Source organism: Orycteropus afer, unplaced genomic scaffold (assembly GCF_000298275.1).
Source record: "Orycteropus afer afer isolate SDZICR_OR568_19922 unplaced genomic scaffold, OryAfe1.0 scaffold00181, whole genome shotgun sequence".
NCBI classification, from domain to species: Eukaryota; Metazoa; Chordata; class Mammalia; order Tubulidentata; family Orycteropodidae; genus Orycteropus; species Orycteropus afer.
The window spans coordinates 2,216,247-2,242,355 of record NW_006921768.1 but is presented as its reverse complement, the minus strand read 5'-3'; the positions used below and the strand labels follow the sequence as shown (position 1 = coordinate 2,242,355).

Here is a 26,109-nt window from a genome sequence, read left to right as displayed (position 1 = left end):
CTCAATTGGCACAACATAGTACACAAAAACATTGTTCTACATCCTACTTTGGTGAGTAATGACTAGGGCCTAAAAGCTTGGGAGCAGCCATCTAAGATGCAATTATTGGTCTCTCCTCACATGGAATAAAGAAGAGTGAAGAAAACAAAGACATATGGAAACAATTAGCTCAAGGAACTATTAGACCAGAGGAACCTCAGCCTACAGGATCCTGAGACTAGAAGAACTAAATGGTGCCCAGCTACCAATGTCAACCACTCAGAAAGGGATCAAAATCCAAAAACATTAAAAAAAAAAAAAAAAAAAGACCAGAATTCCTGGTTGGATAGAGACTAGGGAAATCATAGAGACTATAGCCCCAGGGTTACCCTTTGAACCTGGAATTGAATTCACTCCCAAGGGTTAGCTCTTAGCCAAACAATAGACAGGCCTATGAGCTGAACCAGCCACTCCTTGGAAGGAAGATGGGGCAATCTACTTCCGTAGTGATACTGCCTCGGAAACCCAAGGATGGGTCGCTATCAGTTGGGTCTGACTCAATGGCACATAACAACAACAACAAATGAGCTGAACAACTATACCAGGGAGATGCAATTGTTAGAACAGTCAACCATGAGATCGGAGGGGCAGCATCTGCACAGTCGGGGAAAGCTTAGACAGACAGGAATGTATAGGTAAGAAGGACACAGGGAAGGGGTAACTACATGGAGAAGGTAGGAAGAGAGCGGTACCATTGTGAGGATTGTAAAACAAAATTGTGAAACAAAATGTGTATGAGCTGTTCCGTAAAACGAATCTGATTTGTAAAATTATACCCAAATCACAGTAGTTTTTTTTTTAAATGATAAGCTTAGCCTCTGAAAACAAAATTAGGCAAAGAATCTAAAGTTAAGTGGCTTGTATCAGATCAACCATGAGGACTCTGCCAAAATTAAATAAAGGTAAGTTGGATACAACTCAAAAAACCAAAAACCAAACTCATTGCCATGAAGTAGGTCCTGACTCATAGTGACCCCTCCTTGGGTTTCCGAGGCGTAATCACTACACAAGTAGATTGCCTAGTCGTCCTTCCAAGGAGTGGCTGGTGGGTTTGAACCGACAGCTTTCTGGTTAGTAGTCAAATGCCTTAGGCACTATGCCACCAGAGCTCCCACAACTCAAAAAGGCAGGACTGAATCATGATTACATGAACAAACATATCTCAGTAATTACAGTCATTGTATACCCTTTCTGAAGAAACAGGCTAGTATAGGAAGAGGGTGGACATGACAATCATGACCAGGGATCCAGGGAGAAAATGTTGCCATCTCTCTCCTGCCCTGTTGGGGGTGATTGTACTGTGGCTGGTCCATGAAAATAAACATCTCTTCCTTTAGCATAAATTGAAGCACAGACGTATCTATCAGATCACTGGGATTTGGTGGCATTTCCTACCAAGACCACTCAACTAATCCATCACACCAACTTCTAGTTATGCTTTGAATGTGGGGTCATGTAAACATATCTGGTAAGAGATAATGGGCCAGTCATTATTATGAATTAAAAGTATTCAGCTCATTTCATTAGTTGTATATCTCATCATAAATTAAGAGGGCAGCTAAATCAAGTTCACTCCCAAAAGACAGCTCTGACTGTTAGACTAGGAGCCAGCCTTTGGCTTATGAAGAATTAGCCCAGGAAATGCACAGAGAAGTCACCAGCCTAGGTGAGCAGCAGGTCCTCCCCAAACAATATCTAAGTTCATCTTACAACTTTTCTTTACTCTGTAATATTTATCACAGTATTTGCCGGGCACACAGTCCATCTTCCTTACTATTTTGTTTCCTACTATGATGCTCAGAGGGAGCCCTGGGGGTGCAGTGGTTAAGTGCTTGTCTGCTAATGGAAAGGTCTGCAGTTTGAACTAATCAGCAGCTCCATGGAAGAAAGATGAGGCAGTCTGTGTCTGTACAGATTTACAGCCTTGGAAACTCTATAGGGGCAGTTCTACTCTGTCCTATAGAGTCAGAACTGACTCGATGGCACCAGGTTTTTGATGATGCACTGGGATCTCTAGGTGTTACAAACAATTAACATGCTTGGCTGCTAACCGAAGCGCTGGAGAGACATGCCTACCCAAAGGCACACTGGAAGAAAGGCCAGGCATTTTACTACTGAAAAATCAGCCATTGAAAACCCTGAGGAGCACACGGGGTTGCCATGGAGTCAGAGTCGGCTCAATAGCAACTGGTCTTGGTTTTATAATGCTCAAGGACTTAAAACTTCACCGCATCATTCCTCTAAAACTCTTTATAATGCTATCATCTCTTCTACTTCAATCAATTTTACCTTCAGTGTCCATTGATTATTAAATGGTTCAGCTACACTGTATGCTGAACTGCACAGCTCTAAGAAGTATCACCTTCTGCCTCTTTTATTCCTCACTTCTATCAGACTTGCTCATAATGTTAATCAAAGTAACAGTCCTCCCACTCAAGTTCCATTAGCCTTCCTCACCCACCCTGGAACCCCAAGTAATTTCTAGCTACCACCCTAAAATCTGTGCATGTTCTTTTCTCAAGCAGCTTTTTGGCCAACTTCTGATTCTAGGGATGACAACCTCTGGCAGTTCACCCTTCTTCTGCTCTTCTAGATCATTCAGCATAATGGAGGAAGTTACAGTGGACGTTCTGACTGAGAACACTAAGTCATATTTTCTATATTCAATGGAGCTGTCCTATTGCTTGACAATTCTCATGACTTGCCACCTGCCTGAAACAGTGTCCACTGATTTTTTTCCATTTCCCTCAAGCTCTGAATCACACTTCACTCCCCATTTCCTTCACACAATCCCTCACCTCCTATTTCACAAAGAATGCTGAAGCTGCATTAAATCTTTCAATTCTCCGCCTGCAACATTTCCCCAGTTTTTAGTCTACCCAGAGGTGTCTCAGAAGAAAGGCCTGGTAATCTTCTTCCAAGAAATCAGCCCCTTAAAAAACCCCACAGAAAACCCCACCCTCGCATATGTAACGTTGCTGTGAGTTGGAACAAACTTGCTAACAACTGGTTTGGTTTTGGTTTTTATAATATACTCCAATATTTGGTTATTTGGTCTCTCAACATTTTCAATCATTCCATCTCAAGAGGCAACTTCTTTTCTACTACAAAAACTTGAGTTCTTCATAATGTTTCAAAAGTATTCTCTCAACCATGCTGTTTCTCAAGCTGTCTTCTTTCCCTTCTTTCATCACCAAGTTTCTTGAAAACATGCCTTCAAATCCTTATTATCTCCTCTGTCTTCTGCATCACCCCTTTTATATCCTTTTATTAAAATGACTCTAACTGCCCAATTCAACCTTTCCCAATCCTGATTTTGTTTAATCTATAGAATGCATCTTTCTTCTTGCAACTTTTCCCATCACCGATTAATACAAGACAGCAGCCTTTCACCCTTTTCCATCATACTCATCTTTTTCTCTCAATTTTCCTTCTTCTTCTTATAGTTACATAATTCCATCTCCTTCTTACCTGTTTGCATTTTCTTTCATAATCATTTCTTTTACCATCATTTTTTTTAAATCACCTTCATGTAGACAACCCCCAAATTTCTATCCACATCCATAACTTCTTCAAGGGAGTTAATACTGACATCCCATTCATATAATGTACTTGTCTAAATAAATGTCAAACTCAATCTGCTCAAATACAAAGTCATCACCTTGTTCCACTTGGTGGTCAAATCTTTTTCTTAATGTTATCAGTCACACAGAATGAAAGTTTCCTTTTCACCCTGATTTCTCCCAGTTCCTCTTTCTTCACACCTTATTGCCAAGTCTGTAATTTCTACCAATCTAATCTTTCACACTACCGCCCACCTGTCAGTTTGTCATACTGTGGTGGCTTGCATGTTTCTATGATGCTGAAACCTATGCCGATGGTATCTCCAATACTATAGCAAGATCACCCACGGTGGACAGGTTTCAACAGAGCTTCCAGATTAAGACAGACTAGGAAGAAAGGCCTGGAAATCTACTTCCAAAAATTAGCCAATAAAAACCCTATGATCAAACAATATATTGGTCAATATAGTGCTGGCAGATGAGCCTCCTAGTTGGAACCAAAATGAAAACCAAACTTACTGCCATCGAGTCAGACCCGACTCACAGTGACCCCCTCCTTGGGTTTCCGAGGCAATATCACTACGGAAGTAGATTGCCCAACCTTCCTTCCAAGGAGTGGCTGGTGGGTTTGAACCACCAGCCTGCTGGCTAGCAGTCAAATGCCTTAGGCACTACACCACCAGAGCTCCTCCTAGTTGGAAGGCACTGAAAATACAAAATGACCCTAACAATTGAGCATACCAATGACAGTGAAGATGGCACAGGATACGGCAACATTTCATTCTATCGGGCACAGGTTGCGCACAACGGCAACAACAATTTTGCTCCTTTCTAATTTCACAGCCACTATTGTGTCAAAGTTGGCAAACTGGCCTTTCAGCCTCTATTTTCCTTAATCAGAGATATTAATCTTTCTACAGTCTAGATTCAAGTGGGGAGCTCTGGTAGCATAGTGCCTAAGGCACTTGACTGCTAATCAGAAGGCTGGCGGTTCAAACCCACCAGCCACTCCTTGGAAGGAAGATGGGGCAATCTACTTCCATAGTGATACTGCCTCGGAAACCCAAGGAGGGGTCGCTGTGAGTCGGGTCCGACTCGACGGCATATAACAATAACAACAGATTCAAGTGAGTCACTCAGCCCTGACGTTTTTAGGAGGCTCCCCTTTTTCTCCTGAACTAAGTTCCCACCCTCAATCTGTTTTCAAGGCCCTCCACATTCTAACACCAAATTCTTCCCCTCCTCGCCCTGTTACCTCCCATTTCTTCCACCCACACTTCTACAATTAATAACTTACAAGGGCATTATAAAATATATGGTCTCATCAAATTATCCTAACTTTCCTGTGTGATACCATTATCCCCATTTTACAAACAAAATGCGATATACAGAAAATATTTCAATCAAATTGGCCTACCAAGATGTTTAATGCTTCTTCAAAAACAGCATTTTACTAGGGTCATTCTCTCTAACAAAATGTCTTGCAACACTTCCATCTGACTAAATCCCACAAGTCCTTCAAGGTTCAACCAAAATCCCATCTGTTCCATCAAGTCTTCCCCCAACTACTACTCAAGAGTGGTATTTCTCTTCCTTGAGCCATAAATCTCAGTTCATACCTCCTTTAGAATAGATAACTTATTCTACATCAAACGTTATACTGTTGCCCATTTTAATGTCATATATTTCCTTATGGTAAAACCTGCCTCTTTTCACATTCTTGTATTCTTACGGAAATTAGCACAATGCTTGACACACATTCAGAAGTCAATTTTATCAAGGGACTGGATGAAGGAAAAAAATATGCAATGGACTTTAAAAAAAAAAAAAAAAACAGATTTAAACTGACCTCATATCACAATGCATATGGTATGGAGCAATTAAAATACTGTATATGTACCAACATAACATGACCTTTATTCCTCCCAAATTATCACTCAGTCAACTTATGTGCAGGTGTTTGCAAAGTCTCTCCCTCATAGGACATATATAGTTATGTTATTTTGAACAAAGTACTGTTCAGAGAAGACACATTAGCCTAAAATAATGTCCAGCACTGGAACTGGATGTTTAAAGACCACCTTGCCTGAACCAGTGAGAAAAAAAAAAAAAGGTAGTGGTTAATAAATTCCCAAAGATGAAATTATTATTCATAGGGTACCACTAACCAAAGACAAATATTGGATATAACTGCAAATTAAGCATTAAAAGAGTTCTTTATAAAGCAATATGGCAAATGATTATGACAAAAGATATGTAGAGATCACAAACATATCTTTTATAAGTCAAAAGAAAAACACAACCAGTGTACTGTTATGTTACGGTTTGGATTCAGTGACAGAATAACTCAGATTCAACAAGTTCTTTCTCTCTCTCTCTCTCTCAAACCATGAGGCAGAAGTGGAAATGTATGTTTTTAAAAGCTGTATCAGATGACTCAAAACGTGGCATCAAGAGATACCAAAGACATATGTGAAGAGTGAGTAAAGTTGGTACACGGAATATGAAAGTAAAAATCAGTATTATTTTTAAATGTATATATTTGACATATTTTAAATGCATACAATTGAATTAATAAATTAAATATAAGTAGCCATTTAACTATTTCCTCTTTATCTGAAAGTATATATACATCCATGAACTAAACGTTTTTTCTTTGATCAATTCCCATTTGGAAAATGAGGGATCCCTATATGTTTGGATTACCTCTATGTTCTGACATAATTATCCCTTCAAATTTTAAAGTTAAAGTTGTCTTTTCTTCTTATAAAACCAAAATCACTGCTGTCAAGTTAATTTGACTTGCAGCGACACCTCCTTGGGTTTCCCAGGTGGTATCACTACAGAAGTAGATTGCCCAATCTTCCTTCCGAGGAGTGGCTGGCGGGTTTGAACTGCCAGGCTTCTGGTTAGCAGTCATACATGTTAGGCAGTACGCCACCAGAGATCCTTTTTTCTTATAAGAGGGTAAAAAAAATATTAGCTCTTTAAAACAGCACACCTTGAAATTAAGAGTATGCATGGTTTAGGAGAAATGTTATTTGATTTCAAAGCATGTTATCCACAGGAATTGTAGCATATATGTTGTTGTTGTTAGGTGCCACTGAGTCATCTCCAACTCATAGTGACCCCATGTACAACAAAACGAAACACTGCCCCGTCCTGTGCCAGACTCACAATCTTTGCTATACCTGAGTCCATCATTGCAGCCACTGTGTCAATACATCTTGTTGAGGGCCTTCCCCCTTTCCACTGACCCTGCACTTTACCAAACATGATATCCTTCTCCAGTAGTACACATACAGAAGAAGGCTTTCACCAGGACTGTGCAGATGTCAATGTGAGGGCTAAGGTGTACCTGACTCAACTCATGGTATTTTTCAATTGCCTCATATGCACATGGAAGTAGGACAATGAATAAGGAAGATCAAAGAAGAATTGATGCCTTTGAATTATGATACTGTCAAAGAATATTAAATATACCATGGATTGCCAGAAGGATGAACAAATCAAAATACTCCTTAGAAGTGAGTATGCCAAAATTTGGGGTCATGTATTTTGGACATGTTATCAGGAGTTGTTCTGGTTACCTACTGTTGCTCTGACAAGAATATACTACAAATGGGATGGCCTTAACAAACAGGAGTTTATTCTCTCACAATCTAGAGGCTAAAAGTCCAAATTTAAAGTGCCAGGCTTTAGGGGCTGGATGAAAGCCCCTCAACCTTGGACTTCAGTTTTGCCTCTTGCTCCCGGCCCACTGAAGCTAGAGGCATCTCTTCACTCAAGCAGCTACTGGCTGCTGAGGCTGACAAGCCCAAGGTTGACAAATAAAATGGCACAGTCCTGATGTTACCAAACCACATGGCAGGCCATTAATTTAAGTCCGTTGTAAGTCCCAAGGTTGGCAGAGCACAGCAGGCTGCTGAACAACGGCACGGCTACACACAGGGTCCAAGAGTTCCACAGGCTAGAGACCATTCCCTAAGGCTTCTGCTTATATACAGGAAGCAGACCACATTCCCTAAGGCAGCTACAGCTGCTCCCAGTAAGATTCCACCATGGAGTTGATTACCAATCTCATCATGGGGAATACTACATCCAACTGCCAAGCCACTCAACCAGGGCCAGCCAAGTTTACACACAGACTGAACTACCACAGGAGTGACTGGCCCCTGAAGAATATCATGCTTGGTAACGTACAGGGTCAGCAAAAAAAAAAAAAAAGAGAGGATAATCCTCAAAAAGATGGATTGACACAGTGCCTGCAACAACAGGCTCAAACATAGCAATGATTCTGAGGATGACACAAGCTGGGCAGTGTTTTGTTCTCTTGTACACAGGTCCTTTATGAGTTAGAACTGACTAGACAGCAACAACTAAGAACAATGAACCTAACAACAACAATAATGCAGAGGTCTAGGGTAGCTGACTTGTTTTGTAAAAGAATATATGGGACTATCTGGTGAATGATGACTGTTCCTTTGCCATGTCTTTCCTGTTTTTTCAACTCCCATTGCTACCACACTAGCTAAGGTTCCTAACACAAAATCTAGAAACTTACACGAGTCTCTATACTACTGTTCATCTCCTTCCCTCCACCCCCAATCCAACCTATCCTTAAAATTGCTGCCAGATTGCACTATTTACAATAGCCAAAAGATGGAAACAACCTAGGTGCCCATCAACTGAAGAATGGATAACCAAACTATGGTACATACACACAAGGAGTACTATGCAACCCTAAAGAATAATGTAGAATCTGTAAAACAGCATATAATGTGGATGAACCTAGAGGACATGAGGACATTATGCTAAGTGAAGTAAGTCAATAACAGAAGGACAAATATTGTATTAGTCTGTTATTGTAAAAAGTCAAGAAAAGGTTTATATATGGAAGGAAATTTTCTTTGTTGGTTACCAGGGTTGGAGGGGAGGGGAGGGGAGGGAATACTGTTAGATAGGTGGAGACAAGTACTGACTCAGGTGAAGAGAAGGGCAATGTACCAAATGTGAGTGATCAACACGGTGGTATTGAGGAAGACGATGACACAGAGAAGTGCAGGGGAAGTACAGACAACAAAGATGAATCCTTTTGCACATACAGTACTATGTTGTCAGTGAAGGCAAACATGGGTATATGTGTGGATAGATGGGTAGACAGGCTGAACTATTAGGTATGTCTATGCAGGGAAGAGTGTGCCCAAGGCCATGTGTAGGGTTGGCAGACAATGTTTCCACAAGTTTATTGGTATGTTCTATAAGAATTCCCAGGTATATAGTAGAACTGACAGGGGACAAGGGTGTAGTCACTTCTTGGCCACAGCCAGCAACCCAGAGGGAGTGAGTAGTTGTATCTGTGGCCTCAGGACCATAGTCGCAAGGGACAGCAAGCTCAACTGGCATAACATACTATACAAAACATTGTTCCACCTCCTACTTTGGCGAGTAGCAACTGGGATCTTAAAAGCTTGTAAGCAGCCATTTAGATGCAATGATGGGTCTCTCCTTGTCCAGAGCAAAGAAGAATGAAGAACACCAAAGATTAATGGAAATATTAGTCCAAGTGGCTGGTACACCATGTGATCCTCAGCCTATACAACTATGAGACCAGAAGAACTAGATGGTTGCCAGCTATCACTATCAACCATTCATAGGGAGATCTATGTAGAAGATCCTGCATAGAGTGGGAGAACAAGGTGGAACAAAATTCAAAATCATTTAAAAAAAAAAAAAGGACCAGGTTTGCTGGTTTGATAGAGCCTGATGGAACCACTGACACTATGGTCCCTAGCTGCCCTTCAGGTCTGGAACTGAACCTACTCCTGCAGCTTCCAACCAAACAAAAGACAGGCATATGAGGTGAACATTTACATTAAGGAGATACTTTGCTTGGTGAGAACAATCATGGGAGAAAAGGACTGTGTCTGCACAGGGAGGCAGCTCAGACGGCAGGAGTACATGGAGGGAAGGACACAGGGAAGAGGTAACTATGGGGAGGAAATGGGAAGGGAGCTGTTGCATTGTGGTAAATTGTAGTCAATGTCATGAGACAAAGTATATGTGAAGTGCTGTATGGAAAGTCAATTTGCTCTGTAAACTTTCACCCAAATCACAATTTAAAAAAAAAAAAAAAAATGCTGCCAGATTAATACCTAAAAACCCTTTCAGCAAATCATGCCCTGGCTCAAAATATTCAGTGGATTCTCTGCTGGCTCCAGGATGAAGCCCAAATTCCTTAGCCTAGTATGCAGGGTCCTCCACAGTTTGGCGCCAGCTGATCCTTCCATCTTTATCTACTATCAATTCCCTCTTAGTAAACAGGTCTCCTCACAGTCTCCCAAACTATCCTACCTTTGTTCACATTGTTCCCTCATTTAGAATACATTCCATCTCTTCTCAACCTATTCAAATTCTACCCATTTCCCAACACTCAGCTCAGATTCCATCTCCTCCTTGAAGCCTGTCCAGATCTCAGCAAGCTGAAGAGCTCTTTCTTCTGAATGCTGAGAGCACTTTTGTTTGTATCAGTGGCTTCCACCCTTAAGAATGAAACCCTCTTTCTAACATCAAAATATTTCAGAACCTTAATGATAGACTATTTTTAATCTGTTGATAGAGAAAGTGCATATTGACAAAAACCTACTGTGAATTTGTAGACAAAATTTATATTTTAGTAAACGTAACAGTGTTCATATGTGAACATTAGCATTAAATATATATATGCAGCATGTTAATTTCCTCAGCCTACAAAGTTTTGGGCATAAAAATAAAAGAAAATAAGTTGCAGACACAATATCCTTTTCCCAAAAAAAATTTGGCATACATACCATTATCTAAAGTGTATATTTCTTATTTTTTTTTTAAATAAATTTATATTTAATGAAATACACAAATCCTAAATGTGCCATTAAATGAGTTTTAACAGATACATACACGTTAGCTCCTGAAGGGGAGCTTTACAAAATCAAAAATATTTAGTTTATTATAATAAAGAAAGCATGTCACACTAGTATGAAAAGATTATCCCAATTTTAAGAATTCAGGTAATAATATTCTCAATTTATGGCATACACAGTATTTAAGTAGGATTTTAGAATAGAGGGGTCATAATAAAAAAGCAGTTTATATTTATTAAGAACCTAATGAGAGGCTTTGTGCTAAGCCTTTTATAAGCAATAGCTCATTTGTGCCTCATAGCAGCGACTTTGAGATTATTTATTAGAATTGTCCCATTTTAAAGATGAGAAAACTATAGCTTAAAGATGTTACATAACTTGTCCAAGATCACACAGCTAGTTTCAAATTTCTTTAATCGCCATATCTTTTATAAAACCACTGAAGAGTCAGACATTTTCGAATTAGGGTTTTATCATCCTTAGTCATGCCTCTGATGCAGATCTGAACAATCACTGAACAGCACAGCAATATGAAAGGCCCAGAATAAAAGTGTATCAGTATATGTTGCAAATTAGCTGATGGTAAAATAAACTAGTGTATGAAGATTGGAAGCAGATGAGCTGGCTCAGACTCAGGACCTCAATCATATCAATATGGAAAAATGGTTAACTTGCCTACAAACAGAATCAACCTACCAAATTTACATCTCAGATCACCCGCCTTCCCCTCCTGCTCCAACTCACAGAAGCATCCAGACATGCTGTTGTTGTTATGTGCCATCGAGTTGCACCCGACTCATTGCGACCCCTCCTTGGGTTTCCAAGGCAGTATCACTATGGAAGTAGATTGCCCTACCTTCCTTCCGAAGAGTATCCAGACATAAACTCTACTCCCAATGTGTATTCATTGAGCAAGCACTTATTGAGTAACTACAAAGAATGTTCAGTAATGTAAGGGATTTCAAAGAAGAAAATAACCCTGTCTCACATGGAGACTCTAAAATAGCCTTACTTCAGTGACTCTTAGAGCTTGGCCTCAATTGATGGTGACCCCATGGTTGTGAGAGTAGAATTGTACTCCATAGGGTTTTCAGAGCCTAATTTTTGGGGGAAGTAGATCACCAGGCCTTTCTTTTAAGGTGCCTCTGGGTGGACTGAACCTCCAACTTTTCAGTTTGAAGTTGAAGCTGAGCACATTACTTAATAATAGCTGCTACTCTGGTGACATAGTGTCTAAGGCATGTGACTGCCAACCAGAAGGTTGGCAGTTCAAACCCACCAGCCACTCCATAGAAGGAAGAGTGGGCAATCAACTTTCGTAAAGATTTATCACCTTGGAAACCCAAAAAAGGTCGCTATAAGTTGTAATCAACTTGATGGCAATGAGTTTGGTTTATTATTATTATTATTATTATTATTATAATAAAACAAAAAAAAAAATGCTTTTGAGTTGACCCCAACTCATAGACAGAACAGAACTGCCCCATAGGGTTTGTGAGGCTGTCAATCTTTATGGAAGCAAACTGCCACATCTTTCTCCCATGGAGCAGCTGGTGGGTTCCAACCACACCAGTGTTTTGTTAGCAACAAAGTGTTTAACCACTGTACCACCTGAGCTCCTTTATTATACTATCACCATGTGTATAATATAAGGAGCCTCTGGTGGCATAGTTGCTAAGGCATTTGGCTGCTAGGAGGTCAGCAGTTCAAACCCACCAGCCTCTCTACAGAAGGAAGATGGGGCAATCTACTTCCGTAAAGATTTACAGCCTTGGAAACCAAAAGTGGGCTGCTATGAATCAGAATCAATTCGACGACAATGAGTTTTTGGTTTGGCGGTGCTGTGGCTAAGGCATTTGGCTGCTAACAAAAATGTTGGTGGTTTGAACCTACCAGCCGCTCCATAGGAGAAAGATGATGCAGTCTGTTTCTACAAAGATTTATAGCCTTGGAAACCCTATGGGGTCTCTATGAGTTGGAATCAACTCAATGGCTGTCACAGATACACACACACACACACACACACACGATGCTAGTACTGTATTTACCATTTTTAAATAGATTAATTAAATGTCATAACCCAAGCGATAAAGTGTGATCCCAATTTAACAATAATGAAAGCAGAGGCTCAGAGATAATAGTAATAGCCAATGAATATGAAGCACTTTCCACAAGTCAAGCATTGTTCTAAGTGCTTTACTAACTCATTTAACCATCCCAGCAACCTTATGTTGTTGTTGCTGCTGCATGTCTTTGAGTTTATTCTAACTCACAGAAACCTCATGTGATGGAGCGCAACTGCCCCACAGGGTTTACTAGGCTGTAGTCTTTATGAGAGCAGATCACCAGGGCTTGGTCCCACAGAGACACTGGGAGGGGCTGAATCACCAATTTCTGGTTAGCAGCTGAGTGCTTAACTGTTGGACAACCCTACAGATAAGAGTATTATCATCATCTTTATTTACAGATGAAGAAACAGAGGCACACACCACAAAGTGATTATTATACAGCTAACTAGGGAGTATCAGGGAGCTCTGGTGGCGTAGTGCCTAAGGCATGTGACTGCTAACCAGAAGGCTGGTGGTTCAAACCCACCAGCCACTCCTCGGAAGGAAGACTGGGCAATCTACTTCCATAAAGATATCACCTCGGAAATCCAAGGAGGGCTCACTATGAGTCAGAATCGACTCTATGGCAGTGAACGAGGGAGTGTCAGAGATCAGCTTAAAACCCAGGTAGGCTGGTTTCAGAGTCCTCTCCCCATCACCCTGCTATGTTCTCCCTCAAAGACCACATATATAAAGAGCTGAACTGCAATTCTAGCCCAGGTCAGTCTGACTGCAAACTCCATGCTCTCACCATCATGTAATACCACTTTCCTACATTTATAATATTATTCACTATCCACTTTATCCTTGTTAAGATAAACATCAAATCTAAATTTGAAGTGAAATAATGTGTAACAACATGATTTCAGATAAAAATGCCGTTTTCTCTCATCTGGAGTCTTTTCTCAACTCTCACTACTTCTGAATTACAATTTTCTGATAACTACCTAAGTGTGTTTCTAAACAGACAAGATCACATGACTCCCGTTTTCAAGCCTTCATATACCCCAGCTTCCGCAGAACTGAATCCAAACTCCTCCTCATCTCTTCTAGCTAGTTTAGGCCCGTGCACCTCCTCCCTCTCTTACACACACACACAACTCCAGGATTAGGGATGTCACTGTCACAGCTGTATAAGCCGTGTCTCTCCTGTCTTGTAGCTTGGTATCCTTCAGAGTAAGTATCACTTGAGTATATCAACCATCCTTCACCCTCAATCACTTCAGTCATGTGTAGGTACCTCTCTTCAAAGAATATGGAGACACAAATAGTTCAGAACTTGACTTCTAACCATATGGTTGGCAGTCTGAACTCAGTCAGAGGCATTTCAGAAGACAGGTCTGGAAATCTGCTTCTGAAATGTCACAACCTGGGAAGTTCTGTGGAGCACAGTTCTACTCTGACACACATGGGGTTGCCATGAGTTAGAACTGACTTGATGGCAACTAACCACCACCACCACTTCTGGAAAATACAGCCCTTATTATAAAGTATTGTTTATAGGTTGGCTTCTTACACTGGAATGAACTTCTCGACTAGAATGGTTTGGTAAATCGCTAGATGCACTCATTGCCAACAAGTCAATTCCAACTCATATGCCCTCATATATTCTAGAGCGGAACTTTCTGGAGTTTTCATAGCTATAATTTGTATGGAAGCAGATTGGCAGGCCTTTCTTTCACCAATGTTTAAGTTACTGCCCCTGTGCAAACTGTGCTACTTAACTAAGCACCTACGGGTACTACCTACCTGATCTTTACATCATGTGGTTGTTTCTTGGATGAACTATAAAAAAAGTGCTTCATCACAGCAAACATATTATAAAACCTAAGAGTGAAGTTTGTCTTTATGAAAAGTTAATTAGGAGGATCAAATGCAAATCCATTACTAAAGATCAAATTCATAGTCCACAATGTTGACTGTGGATGTTCTCGAGATGGACTGCCTATAGCTGTAACTATATAAATTGGTCCATAAAACAATTATTTCCAAAAATTTGGAAAATAGCCTCTAGATAAATAAACTTGGCTAATGCTGTGTAAATGTAAGTAATGAATACTCTTTTCTTGCAATCATTCACCTGCATTATTTGCTTATTTATATGTATCATTTAACCAACAAATATTTATTGACTGCTTAATTACTGCCAAGCTTCCTGCTAGGTGGTGAGGGCATAGCAGTGTTTGTCTCTGCCTTCAAGGAACTTAAAGAGTCTACTAGGGAAAACACACATGTAAGTGGATTTTGTATTTCTTTCCTCTGGGTCATTATCTTAGATGAAACAACAAGCATTCCATAAGGTAGATAAAATATTTCAGTAAGAGTAAGTCCATGTTCTACAGTATAAAGTAGACTTCAAAATCAGATGTAACTTTGAACCTCTTCTCCAACAAAGTTACTAAGTTGTATAAACTAAGACTAGTTATTTAAACTGTTTACTGTAAGGTGACTAAACATTAAAGGATCATTTTTGAGGCTAAAATATGGTATGCAAAAGACATAATGATGCGCCCAAAGCATAATATGGAGTCAGTCAATTCAGTGCATATCCTTTACTTTGCTAAAGAAAAGTTTTCTATCCACTGACAATTTCAATAGATGCAACTATGAAGTAAGCATTTTAGATTTTGATTCATCTTACACAAGAAAAATGTTTCTAATTTGTATTACAGGGAGCACATAAATATACTTCTTTGAGGTATGTTTAATAGTTTGTGTACTTTTTGGGGTGGAATAGGATATTGGAGACATGGGGTAAAATTTAAAAATCTGCAAAACTAGCAAATTAGTATGTATTAGTAAGTTTTTATTTATAAATAATGTTGGGTCCTAAAACTTAACATAAATCCTTAATAAGCTTCTCAAAAGTTAATTTCTCTCTTCATGAAGGCAATATCTAGCAATCACTGACTACTGCTATATACCTAATTTCCCCCCGCCCCTACCAAAAGTAAAAATGGAAAGTAAGTATTCAGTTATTCTAGAAGGAAGCCTTGGGAAAAAGAAGTTGGGCACCAGGGGTTAAGAGAGAGGGCCTGTGATGGCCAAGAGAATGAATGTAACAGGGAATCCCCAATATATGCAGGAGATGTGGGTAAAGTAAGAAATACCTAAGGCAATATTTGTTGCTTATATCTAATAAGAGTCTCATACAGAACCCTTACTTTATGCTGATTTTTGTCAAGTTGTAATATGTATAAGCTTGAAGAATGAATTACTTGGGATCCTTACTCCAAGTAAGCAAGGTGAGAAGAAACACAAACTCACAACATACACATGAGTTTCATCTACATACTGCTCACCCCAAGGTACCTTTGGGCATCATAAGAAATTAAAAATTACTTATCAGGGAATCCAGACCAAAGAAATAAGAATTAGCCTAAATACCACTCATTAAAGGATCACACAGCTTCTTGGAGGGGACCAGAAGTTTCTCCCAGATGATCGCATGTTTTTTGAGAGATGTATTTCTGTTCCTACCAAAGTTCCGATCCATCTAGGGAGAGGTGTCATGCGACTATGACTCTCTGGATGATTAGTCACTGGGAGTAGATGACAAGTGTCTGCATCCAGATGAGAGCTTATCAGGAAGCTTGTCCTTCCAGAAACACTGAACCTAGTTATAGGCAATACCCACTGGAGTTCTTACTCTTATTATGAATGATACAGTTAGCTCTATGTGACAGGCTAGAGAATACTTGCCAACTACAAGGGAGCTTTGGTAGCATAGCGGATAAGGCACTGGACTGCTAACCAGAAGGCTGGCGGTTCAAACCCACCAGCCACTCCTCGGAAGGAAGGCTGCGCAATCCTACTTCCGTAGTGATACTGCCTCGGAAACCCAAGGAGGGGTCGCTATGAGTCAGGCTGACTCGACGGCACATAACAACAACAAGGCCCTATGTACGCCACTCCTTTTTCTCCTCGGACTTTACCTCTTACTATACTCCTTCCCATTCTCTCTCCTCCAGCCACACTGATACCTCCTTAACTATTCCTAGAACATATCAGCCATGTTCACAACTTGGGACTTTGTTAATAATAGTCCCTATGGGAGCTCTGGTAGTGCAGTGCCTAGGCACTTGATCGCTAACCAGAAGGCTGGCGGTTCAAACCCACCAGCCACTCTCGGAAAGAAGATGGGACAATCTACTTCCGTAGTGATACTGTCTCAGAAACCCAAGGAGGGGTCACTATGAGTCAGGTCCAACTTGACGGCACATAACAATAACAACAATAATGGGGCCCCGAACTAATACCAACATAGTTTTGCTTGGTTGATATGATTTCTAAAAGTCAAGAGAAATGAATCCAAATTCATCATCTACTTAAAAATATTTTCTGAGTTAGAAAATATTGACTCTGAGCAGTAGCAAAACTGCAACTGCTTTTTTAATTTCACAGTAATATTGCTTCAATCCAAATGTGCATAGAATAATGGCTATTTTAATGAAAAGCAGAGATCACTTCCCATCTCCAATTGATCCCAGAAAGGCTTAACATAGACAGGAAGCTGATAGAATTACAATTAAATCTAAAGCTTTGAAAGCTAGTAAGAGACAACCCTCTAAAAGTTAATCCATTGATGTAATATGGTGTACACACGTGACCACAGAAGAAATCTCACACATTCATGCACATACAGACTTAGAGATGGCTACCCCGGGGGAGGCATCCTCATGATGAAGTCCTGTTGTCATTAAAGCCTCTGCCGTCGGTTCATACACAGCTCTACTGTTTGCTAGGGAATGAACTTCTACAGTCAACACAGCAGTAAAGGTACCAGTGTTTCTTACGAAGACATCAGAAAAGGCACTCACTGATGATGAGAACACATATTCTCTCCATAGAATAATACAGTGGTTTCAAAACTCAGGCTACAGACTCAGACAAAACTTAATTCCCATATTGTTATAGTTGTTGTTGTTATATGCCATCGAGTAGGCCCCGACTCATAGCGACCCCTCCTTGGGTTTTCGAGGCAGTATCACTACGGAAGTAGGATTGCCCAACCTTCCTTCCAAGGAGTGGCCCATATTAGTGGTACCAAAATTACAAGTCATATGGCTTTCAATGTGACATTTCATTAAGACTCATTTTTCTTTTGTCTAAAATTGGAACAGTACTAGAAAGGTGACCATATAAACACAGAGCAAGAGAGAACATGAGCAAGTGTGCAACTATGAGGTTCCATGTAAGCTATGTGTTTTAAGTATCATCCTCACAGCAAGCCCGATGAAAATCTGTTATTATCCCCATTCCACAATGAGGATACAGGCACACAGAAGCTTACTTGCCCAAGTTCACTCAGCTAGTAAATACTACAGTTAGGACTGAAACCCAGAGTCTGATCTAGTCTCTTAATCATTATGCCGGTGATCTCAAAGGAACTTTCTGAAGACTACGGAAATGAAACATGGAAATTGGTCTTCACAGTGACTGATAATAAGTTGTTCATAAACATTAGCCGTCATTGTCATTATTAACAATACAAACAAAAAACAAACTCGTTGCCATCGAGTCGATTCTGACTCAGCGACCCCTGTTGGGTTTCCAAGGCTGTAAATCTTCATGGAAATAGATTGCCCCATCTTCCTTCCGCGGAGCAGCCAGTGGGTTTACACCACTGACCTGGTTAGCAGCCAAATGCCTTATCTACTGTGCTACCAACCAAAAACAAAACCAAATGCACTGCCGTGGAGTCAGATCCAACTCATAGCTACCCTTCCTTGGGTTTCTGAGGCGGTATCACTACAGAAGTAGATTGCTCAACCTTCCTTCTGAGGAGTAGCTGGTGGGTTTGAACCACCAACCTTCTGGTTAGCAGTCAAATGCCTTAAGCACTATGCCACCAGAGCCAGAGCTTCTTAATTAACACGTTTGTAAAAATTACTGATAATATATGTACATATATGTATATGTATGTGTATGTATACACACATACATAAATACATATTTATGGCAAATCTTAAATCTTAATTATTTTCTTCACTCTTTTTCTTAAGAACAGCTTATAAGAGGACAATTCTGCATCTGTAGATAAATCCTAAAAAATATCATTTAGGAACTTCTTTACTCTCAATGTCCCTTAATTTTCCAGAAACTAAATCATATGCAGGATATAAACAATAAAATTAGATTATCATGTTTCTACTGATAACCAAATAGCTGACCACAAATATGTAAGTTTAGTCTTTAAAATGCAACCTCAAACCATAACTTGATAAACATTCACCAAATGATAAGATATTTCTTTTAAATAGATTCCTTAAATATAGTCAAGCTGGACATAACTGTTTTACTACATTAAAATTACAGTGAGAAATACAACAAATTCAGGTAAGTTGTTAGTGATGTGAGCTTTATAGAAATAGAACAATGTGAAAATAGCTCCCTGTAATATAAACTTATAAAACTGAATTAACTTATCATCCTTAAATATGGAACACAGTTAAATAAATTTTTAAATGCAGAAAATTTAGTCACCTAATTCAAGATTGTTATCATCTTAGAAATCTGATACACTAATTCAAAATTGCTATTTGAATTACCATCAAAATTCCTGAAATTCTATTTGTAGTGAAGAATCCAACTGCATCTGGTTTTATGTCACTTCAAGATGAGCTTATCTGTTTTAAGACAAGTTCAAACCTTTTCTTGAGTTTGAATCTAAATTTCCAACAGCAAAAATTCAAGGGTTCTCAGTTTCATCCAGTCATGCCTCTTTTTTCTCCCTTCCCCACTCTGCATCAACCCCCTATACCAGACAACCAAAAACAAACACTCAAACGAGGAACATATAAATTGACCAACCTTTGGCTCCCATGGACTTTAGACAACCAGGAAAAACAAAGATGGAAGGAATCACTGCTTTGCAAACAAGGCCTTAATTAAGTACGTAAATAAAAATCCTTTTACCACTACAGTCCTGAGTCTTCCTGAAGGAACATTTTCTAACTACTTCTCACACGTAAACACCACAAGTATCAACACCAGGCTCTACCAAATAGAGGCTTGAACAAATCCCCAAACATCAGAAATCCGCTCAAGTCTGACCCTTTAATAGTCATCTAATAGAAACATCACCGCCAAAAATCCAATTCCGTAAAAAAGTATGCTTTAACAATCTCCTTAATATGAAATGTCTATTCATCGTGTCTTGGAAGACTAACTGTCCAAAAGACTAGGAGAAATAGTAAAAGAAGGTTCACAGTTAGTGTTTTTATAACCATACATTAATCCCTCCAGGACCATCTTTAATTGCTTAATAGTAACTGAAATGTTTATTAATTCTTTTGGAATTGTGTCACTTCTAACAATCCCTTTCTCCATGCAAGTCAGACATTCATTTATGCTACTGTTTTATATTTTACCAATTTACATTTTATATTTCAAAGATATATAAGCTGGATAAAACCAACAGTTAACTCCAATGATAACAATTCACAGCTTGGAAAAGAGTATAAAAAGGTAAATAATTGAAAGTTTTGAAATATGAAACATTCCAACAACTATTCCAACTAAAGAACATTTCATCTCAGAAATAAAAAAGCCCAGTATTTGAGGCCGTAACTCAGTGTCTTTCTGTCTTTATCCCTTAGATGAACCATGAAAATAGGCACTAGTCTGTGAGTACAAAATCTACAAACACTGAGTCTTATGATAATTTGGCAGCAGACCTAAGAAGAAACGTAATATTCTCGGCCTCTCCATTCCATTCCCTTCTTGTTTGTTCTTCAGATGAAGTTATGGTTTTTGATACAGGAGATTTTCATGTTTTCTTAGCCTCATTACAGGGACAAGTGGTGGCAGGAAGTGAAAAATGGCTCTGAGTAGGAGAAGACAACCTATATAAATGCAGGCAAAGCCAGCAATTGTACAAACTAAATGGAAGTTTTTTGACCTAATTAAGGAGACTACTTCTAATTATGCTGTAGATAAGTTTTTAAAATATAAATCATGGCATTTATAATTTGCAATACTTGCTGTTGAGTTACAGGACATTGTAAAGACTACTTTAAATTTTAATGAATTTCTTGTTTCCCATTCCTCTAATTCATTGGGAAATATGGCTAGTTTCGACCCAAATAAGATTTCCAAAAAAAAAAAAAAAAAAGGATAAGAAAATCCAAAATGATTATATTCCAAGGATGCTTGCCAGACATTAATGAATTAACTAATTATAAACTTAACTCCTCTGTAGTGACCACGAAGAATGCATTAAGTACATTCTGGAACATATAAGTAACATAAAATATTGATTCACAAACTTAATAACTCAGAACTTTCTAATATTGTTTACATTTAAAAAGGCATGTAACATGGACTATGAAGAAAGTTTGGGTCCATATTTTCAAACTATATACTAAAATACAACTGAATACCCCAGTAGATCGACTAAAATTCCATTTATTCTTTGGATAATTTACATCGATATCTCCTAACCTCACTTTCTAACTACCACAACTCTTGCAAAGTATAGCAATGAAGAATGCCTGAAAACAAGGTGAGGTAACTGTGTAGTTGTCTTAAATCATGTTTAAAAATATTCATTTCTGAAACACAAGATAATTTAGTCTAAGAATGAGGAATAATTCCTAAATATTCCCTAGACTGGTTTCATGGATTGCATAATTATCTATTTTTTTTATTTTGAACTTTAGATATGGAAAAATCTGATGAAATACAGTAATCCTGAACATGAATATCTAATCATTCAATGTATATATTAAGAAACATATTATCACCCCATAAGCACTTAAAAAAAAAAAGCACTTATCACTCATGCAATGCTGACCAAGGGGCCAGTCCCCAAATACATAAACTATTTCAATAATGTGAAATTCTTATTTTGTAGGAGATGATCTGCCAGTAAAATAAGATGAAAATTTCTTACCCCTATTTAATTTCTTATCAGAAAAAAACAAAAACTGTATCATATCATAATTATTTCTACCCAGGTGTATCGCTAGGTGTATTGATATAGTCCATTAAGCAAAACAATTTAACATATTTAGCCTTTTTTTTTCTATTCTGAAATTATTTTTAATGATTACCTTTTTTAGATATTATAGTAATAGACAATTACTATTGCCCTTCCAGCACTCCCATTAGTGGCTACCTGCAAGCTCACACTTGTATGGGCCTGCCTTTATGAAGATTTGCTATGGACTGTGTAACTGTGGGCAGCCCCTTGCTTGCAAAGTACAGTAGTCTTGTTTCCTCCTGAAGGGAAATTCCAAAAGGAGCTAAAAGAAGACATTCACTTTTATTTTATTTGCTCTATAAAATGTATTTAAATACTAAAATTGCTTTTCTATAGGAAATTTAAATGTCTTCTCAATTGCCTGTCTAAATGGGAAGAAAATAGGTTCAAAGATGCAAAGGTACAACATAAAGAGATTAATTTTTTGCTAGGTGAGCAAAGCTTCTACTTTTAACAGTGTATATTTATCACAAGGTAACTCTGGTGGCATAGTACCTAAGGTAGTTGACTGCTAACCAGAAGGCTGGTGGTTCAAACCTACTAGCCACTCCTCAGAAAGAAGGTTGGGCAATCTACTTCCATAGTGATACTGCCTCAGAAACCCAAGGAGGGGTCGCTATGAGTCGAAATCAAGTCGAAGGCAGTGAGTTTGAGAGTTGAGTATTTATCACAAGTAGTAGAAATGACTGTATTTACTCTAAGATGAGAATACAGAAAATTCACATATAAAATAATCACCTGGCATAAAAATGAAGGCGTCTTGTATCAGAAGCAACTAATTTTATATCAGTTATAATAAATTTTATAAAGTCAGTAGCTCTAAAAGGCATCACTGATACACATCGGAATAGTATACCAAACAAACAATAATGTTATAGCATTTAACTTAAAAAAAAAAAACGGTATGATGAAAGATCACCATGGTGATAAGGAAAGGAATGGCTAAGTGGTCTGTCTATAGATGAAATTGAAAGATGTATATTTCCCTAAACTGCTAGTAAAATTTATACTCTTAGTTCCTCAAAGCACTGAAGTTTAGTAAGCAATAAATAGGCAAAAACAGTATTATCTGTGAAGAAGCAAGTTTTCAATAATCTAAAGTAAGGAAAAATACAATGCAGTATATAATATATATGTTGAAGCTTTAAAAACGCACATAATACCTAAACATGCATAGAGCTAACAATATATACATACAACCATACTTACATGTTAGACTTAGGTATACAGGAGTTAAAATAGACATTTCTGTTTCCATAAACTTCATATTTGTTACTTATATGAGAATAATTATAATAGTACTATGTTTAAATAGATTAGCTAACCTTAAAAAAAAGTAAGTGAATTTTATGTATATCTTCCAAATAAGGTTGTTTATTTTGCAACAGAAAGCTTTTCTTTATCATTTATACTTCAATAATGAAAGCCAAAAGAACACTAGGCACATACATTATTTTATCGATATTTAGAAACAATCTAGTCCCATGTCAAATTTCAATAAATCTGGTTATATTCGGTAACAAAAAGGAAAGGAAAATTAAGGAAATAATTCAGAATTTTCATTTCTCATATAGCAAAACAACGCAAATCGATACAGTATTATGGAGCATGATCAAAAGGAGATAACACACACCCAGAAGTTAAAATGTTACACACACATACACACATATACATATGCACATACATGCAAAATAAAACCATTATATTTATATCTGGTTACAGTAACTTAGTTGTGTGCATTATCCACCTAACAGTGAATACTGATGGATAAGTCAAACTACCTGAGAGAGAAATACATGCAGGATATACAGTAGTTTCATGGATTTAACAACTGAAATCATAACCACCTCATAAACAAAGTATATACTTTGTATTGATGAAGAAACAAGGTGCAAAGTAAACAGTCAGAAGGCAGACACTCACCTTCGGTGCCATTGGGAGTCATGGAATTACTATTTATGTGAGAGTTATCAAGTTTGGGAGCACTGGGCGATTCACTACTACCACTCAGACGGCTATGCGGGCTGGTTAGATCCTGCATTTCCATAGACCTAAAGACAAGAAGCCTTCCGTTTGACAGATGTACCAAATTCATAACACCACTATTTAATGTGCTAACGACTTGACACCTTCTTTGAAATACACTTATACAAAAGTCCCATTGTATCTATTTTCTTAGACTCAAAATAGTTCATCTTGCAATTTGACTTCAATCATCCTTTCATTTGCCTTACCTATTTCACCCAAACACTTACATGGAGTTTTTTATATCTCTTTTTTTTCCCCCTTCCTTTTACATAGCTCATTGTCATGAGGTCTAATGTGAGATAATTATATCTATTTTAATTTTCAAAGAAGAAATGCAGTTTTATACAAGAGAAAACTAAAGGCATTATTTTTCTAAAAGAAAAGACAAATATATAAACATGTACATGCAACAGAAACAAAAAAATCACTTTTCTAGAGAATCTGTTTCATCTAATAAATTAGCACTAGGAACTCCCTTATAATTTACCACCCAATAGTAATTTAATGGGTCTCTAAACCAAATAAAACACTTGAAGCCTGTAGTCTAGTGACAGGGAATGAGATAGTCCTGATGTATGTGTTTACTCTGGCAAACTACTTAATTGTTCCTCTGTTTCCCTTGAAACAAATGCAGCATTAAAACATTATTATGGCGGCTCACTTGTTTGCTTTGTGGATTACATACAGCGTGCCCAATTGAAAAGGGATAAGGCCAACATACAGTGAGTCCCTAAGAGCATTAGCACTTGGGAATACCTCAGCTGTCACTCAGGGAAATAAGAACAATTCTACTTCAATGCTATTATTTTGCATTTTCACCATATAAAAACAGCTAAATTCCCCCTGAAAGTTCTTGGACTTGGCAATTAATAATTCTATAAAAGGCACAGAAGCCACAACTCATGTTCACAATTTCAGAACTGTCCATTTATATTTAGTATTCTATTAATGAAGAGAAGATTTAAAGTCCCTAAAAACACACCTAGGTACTGTTCTGCTTTCTGACAGCCAAGTTGTTTTTTTTTTTTGTTGTTGTTGTTTTGTAAAATCCTAAGATTCGGTCCTTTAAAAAAAAAAAACTTCATGTATTTTTCTTTAAAGAAAATCGGGGGGGGGGGCTGGCTTATATTACATATATGAAGCTAACACTGTTTGCTCCTCACCCCACCATGTCAATAAAAGCTACAGTCATTTTAATCTGGAGGTGGCACTTAAAATGACTGCAGACAGCAGTTTTTAAAACTGCTTAACATGAACCAGTGAGTTTTTAATTCCAAAAGTCTCCTGAATTTCAACTACAAATGGTTTAAAATCCAATTTTTCTCTCGTAATTCTCATTACACACTCACAATTTTCTTAACACTAGAAACCAACCATAACCCATAGTCATTTTCCAAATGAAGTTACTCCTCCCTTTCTACATACTTAAAATTTTTTTAGACACGCACACACACACACAATTTGTAAAGCAATTTTCAACTGAGGCTGTTGCTATTAATAGTAATAATTAAGAAACACTAAACAAAAATAGATATGGGTTATAAAAAGGCACTCTTCCCAAAAGCCACATATCAGTAATATCCTTACCTGCAACTTGAGGAAACAGCAACATCTGAACTGGTTTGAGATGTTTGCACCTGTGATCAGGGGGTAAAAAATTAGAAGCTGTTGTTACTCTGCTTCAGTTACTCTGCCAGGTCTTAATTATACAGAGCACATGGCTAAGAACCACAATGCGCTCTTTTAACCAAAAGAGAAAAAGGAGGATACTGCAGCAGTGAAAGGCATATTGTCTTTAAGTTGAGGTCTCAACTGTTGTTTCCTCCTGCAGGTCTATCCTCCTCCCCTTGTCAGGGGGAAGGCAGCCAAATGACGGGATAGTGATTCATCACTGGCCTATGACAGCTGCAAACAGGATTACCCCTCCCCCAATCAACATGCAAAGCAGCCTTGCCCAGGCAGCATAGAAAAGGTGCTTTTTTGGGGGTGGGGTGGGGGGGTGGAGGGAATCGCTATTAACCAAGTAAGTGTGTTTAACAGGAGTTCAGGCAGTAATCCTCCAGCATCCTCCGTAGATCTTTCATCTTGTTATCACCAGCTGAATTAGAGTTCCCGCCCACTGCTTTGACTCCTGACAGTTTCTTATCCTTATCACAATGATTTTCTTCCACATTTACTATTTGTCATTTAACATTCACTAAAACCGCTTCTGGGCAGCTTTCAGGTGATGCTGGACTAACTTTACATGGCAAAGGCAAGTTTTCAGAGCCATCCTTGGGCAATGTGCTCCTTGACCCATGCCAATTTAAAATTCACTGAGTGCTTATTCATCTCTGTCTGTTAAAATAGAAAAAGCTGCTCCCCTCCCCCCTTTTTTTTGTTGCTGCTAATTCTCTATCTTTTAAGCCTGGGAAGGGGACAGAGTTTAATAATCAATTTGGCGTCCCAGTTAACTAGTCTCTTTTGTCTCTACATGAATCTGTATT

General features: G+C 38.3%; 1 protein-coding gene across 1 annotated transcript in view; it reads right to left on the bottom strand.

Moving 5' to 3' along the window:
• EYA1 (EYA transcriptional coactivator and phosphatase 1) overlaps nt 1-25,254 on the bottom strand; it is a 218,485-nt gene extending 193,231 nt beyond the window's left edge. Inside the window, exons 1-2 of the mRNA XM_007947336.2 lie at nt 25,211-25,254; nt 23,519-23,646 (exon numbers count right to left, since the gene is read on the bottom strand). Of these exons, the coding sequence (XP_007945527.1) occupies nt 23,519-23,642 (124 nt within the window). The 5' untranslated portion in view covers nt 23,643-23,646; nt 25,211-25,254. The remainder of the gene's footprint in view (nt 1-23,518; nt 23,647-25,210) is intronic.
• Between the last annotated feature and the right edge of the window lie 855 nt (nt 25,255-26,109).